This window comes from Gavialis gangeticus, unplaced genomic scaffold, assembly GCF_001723915.1.
Source record: "Gavialis gangeticus isolate Ggan-Ray unplaced genomic scaffold, GavGan_comp1, whole genome shotgun sequence".
Classification (NCBI taxonomy): domain Eukaryota; kingdom Metazoa; phylum Chordata; order Crocodylia; family Gavialidae; genus Gavialis; species Gavialis gangeticus.
This window is the reverse complement of record NW_017729033.1, coordinates 4,300,511-4,304,760: the sequence shown is the minus strand read 5'-3', so window position 1 is coordinate 4,304,760 and position 4,250 is coordinate 4,300,511. Positions and strand designations below refer to the sequence as shown.

General features: G+C 45.3%; 1 protein-coding gene across 2 annotated transcripts in view; it reads right to left on the bottom strand.

Annotated features, from left to right (window-relative positions):
• The window catches only part of SLC4A11 (solute carrier family 4 member 11), a 318,296-nt gene extending 314,338 nt beyond the window's left edge, over window positions 1–3,958 (bottom strand). For both annotated transcript variants that reach the window (XM_019526497.1, XM_019526498.1), the window contains exon 1: window positions 3,717–3,958. In XM_019526497.1, the coding sequence (XP_019382042.1) occupies window positions 3,717–3,774 (58 nt within the window). In that variant the 5' untranslated portion in view covers window positions 3,775–3,958. The remainder of the gene's footprint in view (window positions 1–3,716) is intronic.
• Window positions 3,959–4,250: the final 292 nt, after the last annotated feature.

The following is a 4,250-nucleotide window of genomic DNA, read 5'->3' as shown; positions in this document are numbered from 1 at the left end:
CCCGACATTAAAAAAAAAAAAAAAAAATCATAGCTGGGTACAAAACTGGAGTCACGGCCCATAAATGTGTACTCACACACACACACACACACACACACACAAAAAGCATTTGGATCTTAATGTAAAGTCCCACCAAAAACCAAAATCTTATTGTTATATATTCATAATAATCAAGAAGTCTTTCTATCCTCAACCTGGTGGAGATTAAATAATGTAAAATCCCACCAAAAAACTCCCAAGCATTTGGGTCTTAAGTAAGATTTTGGTTTTTGGTGAGATTTTTACATTATATAGTCATAGTAATCAAGAAGCCTTTCCATCCTCATTTGGGTGAGGATTAAACAACATAAAATCCCACCGAAAACCAAAATCTTACTTAAGACCCAAATGCTTGGGGTTTTTTGGTGGGATTTTACATTGTTTAAATCTCCACCCAATTGAGGATGGAAAGGCTTCTTGATTATTACAAATATATGACCATATTACTGCCTATCATGATAATCAAGAAGCCTTTCCATCCTCATTTGGGTGAAGACTAAATGATGCCAAAATTTCCCCACCCCCTAAAAAAAAATCTTATTTAAGACTCAAATGCTGTAATATTGTTTTTTTTAAAGGCAATTAAACTTATTTTAAAACAATATTTTTTCTAGAAATATAAATAATAAATAAAAACGTTATTTCAAGTAACATAGACCTTTTGGTCTGTTTAAAGAATTCCAGAACATTGTGTCTTGAAATTATAGAAATAAAAAGGGCAATAATTTATGAAACAGGAATTCATTCAAATTAATCCTTCTTGTGAAAAGATTGTTTCAGCAAATCTTCATTTTGCAGCAAGTGTTTCATTAGAAAATACCCCCTTCACCTGTGCATTCCCTGTGCTGGCAGGTTGCTTTATGGAACAGGTGCTTCGAGTCAAAGCGCTCATTTCTTCACGTGTGATGGTCTCAACCACTACACTACATACCCTACAATGCACATCATCACTTGAGTAAAAGGGGACAAAAAAGGCAGGGTACAATGGAAGATGCAAATTGGCCCAAATGGCTGGCCCAAGAAGAAGAGAGGGCAGACGCCCATATCCAAGCGGCAACATGTCACCACAGGGGAAAGGGCAGTTGTGTTGCATCAGCTCAAAACCAACTATTTTGCAAAACCAAGGTATTTCAGTTTGGGATAAAATGTGAGAAACAAAGCGATTCTTCTCCCCCTAAGCACAGCAAAATATTGAAAAGTTTCATCAAAGTCCAAAAAACCCTGTGGGAAATTTTGATTTTTGTGGAAACTGCTTTTTCCCCTGTCAAAGTTCTTCAGACAAAAATAAAATCCCCAACCATCTCCAGCAATACATACCACATACCAAGGACACTGCCTCCACAGTAAAAGGAGTACTTTGACAGGAGGAGACAAATCCAAAGCTCATTGAAGCAAGCTAGAGACCTTCCTTTGTGCTTGACAGACTTTGAATCAGGTCCCAACGGGACAGAAACAAATGAAATGAGGCTATTATCTTGCTGGAAATGAGAAGTGTTCTGTAGCAGAAATGATGCTGTCATACCTGACACTGTCTGAAATGCCACTTGATTCAAGACCTGCTATTTTTCACGTGGCAGACACACATGCAAGTCATCCTGATTTTATGCCACCATGCATTTGATCTCTCCTATGCACAAACAAGGGGACCAACAGGAGCAGATCTACATGACTGACTAGCAGGAGCCATCTCTTCGTTAAAAGCCATTCCTCTAAGCTGCATGTCATTCAAAAAGCCCAAACCCAAGTCATTCAAAAAGAGCTACTCCTCCAAATACCTTCATGAGAACCCAAAGTGTGGAGAAGCTGCACCTCAAAGCATCAGCAAGACTAATTTGCTCTTAGGCTGTTGGATGGCATCAGGGCTGGGAAGGATGCGACTGGTGCCCAACTTTTGCACACTGCAGCATTTTCTGCTATTCTTTTAAAAGCCACTGAGCTAAACTGTCAGGTGCTGTCCCCTGTTGTGCGACAGGGATTTCCACCCTCAATCTTTGTGTTTGTGGCAGACTTCAGCGTTGTGCACGTCACTCCCACCCCTCCACTTCCATTGCCACGAGGGCATTGGCAAAGATGGGCACCAACAGGTCTTCCTCTCAGCTGCTGCTCGCTCCACGCGGGCTTGAAGCCAGCAAGAGGCAAAGGCAAAAGATGGAGAAAGACAACAGTCTCCTTTAGCAAGAGGCCCTGCCCTCGTGTGCCCAACAGGGACAGCAGACCGCTAGAAAAGTGGACTCAAGTTCAGACAAGCAGCCCAACATTTGATAGTCCGACCAGGCACCGTTCGGAGGGTCCCGATGAGCGGTCCAGCACATTGTGACCCATTTCCCATCACACAATTTTCTGCCATGCCGTCCTGTTTCCTCTGGCAATAGTTAGGCCAACATTATATTGGGCAACCTCTGATGAGGAGGAAGGAAAGACACCAGACACAAAGCCAGCTCATAGCCTCTGCTGTTCTTGCACTCGGTCACAGAGGGCTGGAGGGGAGCTCCGGAGGTCATCTACTGCAACCCTGTGCCAGAGGCAGGATCATTCCCATCCAAACCATCCCAAGCAAAACCTTGTTTCATCAATGACTAAAACTAGGCAATCAACCCCGTCATCACACAACCACAAGGCACAGCACCCAAGCCTGCTAGGGGTAAAGCAGAGGGACAAGGGCAGCTGCTGCAAAGGTCACGAGATCCAAGGAAGAGGGCCACACTGTGCACTACAGAAAGCAGCAAAAAAACCCTCACCACCCATCACAAATCTGACCATGGGGTAAAAGTCCTTCCTAACCCCAGAAGTGGGGATTTCTCTCATCAGCTTTTTCAGCTGAAGCCTTGATTGATGAGAGCCAGTGGAAGAACTAGCTACCAGTCCCCTTCTGCACTCCTTTTGAGGGCTCTTCTCTTTTGTAGAGGCTCATTTAAGGACTTTCCTTAGCAGATCAGATTAGCCATTCACCTATAGCACGCTCTCTAGCTAGTACTAGAGACTTCAAATAAAAGTGCAGTGGCAGATAATTACAGAACAGCTTATTTCGAGAGGCCAATTCTCCCCAGCACCCACCCCCTAGGAGTTGGCTTCCACCCTAAGGAATGAGGGCAATGCACATCTCCATTTACAAGGGAAAAATGGCCTGGTTAGGCTTGCTATCATCTCATTACTGAGTAGTCAGGAACCTGTTATACAAATGCTTTTCCTAACAGACATCTTGCAGCAGGAATTCCCCGGGTTAGTTATGGATGATACAAAGACAATAGCGTCTCATCAGTTTAAGACCCCAGACTTTTCTCAAGTGTCGCTAGTGCTGCGTCCTGGAGAAAGCCAACTGGATGCTCCCCTTTCTTCCTTTGCAGAGATCTGCAAATCCACTATCAAAGCCCCAGGTCTTCTTCAGTCCCCCAACACCCCTAGCCATTTCTTCACTCACCCGTCTCCACACACTGCTTTTCTGACTAGGCCAGGAATTAAGCCCGCTATTTCAACGGAACATAAAGCAACTTGGGGCCTAGCATCCTCTATTCAGTTTTGTTTCTATCACATTCCTTAAAGCCAGCCCGCAGTCCGATTGGTGCGCAGAACAGACCCTTTTGTGGCATTGCAATATTTGCTACTTCTGTCCAGAAGAAAGGGCTTTAAAATGCTGCAGCAAACAGAGAAACCAGTAATCCACAGAATCCAAACCTTACCTTTTCCAGTGGAGGGGACGTTCCCTTTATCTTCTGTTGCGTTCGGCTCGGCTTTCATCTTTTAGAGGCGCAGGAGGACTAGGAGTGGGTTTTCTCTCTCTCTCTTCTCTACCCCTTCAACTGGTGCAAGGGAGGTTTTCCCCATAAACACCCCTGCAATGTGCCAAGGAGGATCAAGATCTCTACCAGGAGAGAAGGTGCATAGACAGAAGCACCTACTGATGCATTCAGGGAAGGAAACCACCAACCCCACCCTCCCGGTCTTAAGGTGCTGCTGACATTGCCCCAAGGTGCTTTGCTCCTCTTGGGGGTCCTACATGCACCCCCCTACAGCTCAGCAGCATGCGTGTGCTTTGGGCCCCAGCTGTTTAAGAGCTGCATGCACTGACTTGGGGCTACAACACCTCTTCCAGGCTAGGCAAAGAGGAGAAACAGAGCAGGGGGGATGGCAGAGGCACCTTGCACCACCAAGCACACGCACCGCAGCCGGCGAGGGTTTAACTGTCCCCCCCTGGAATCTTCCAGGAGTTTGAA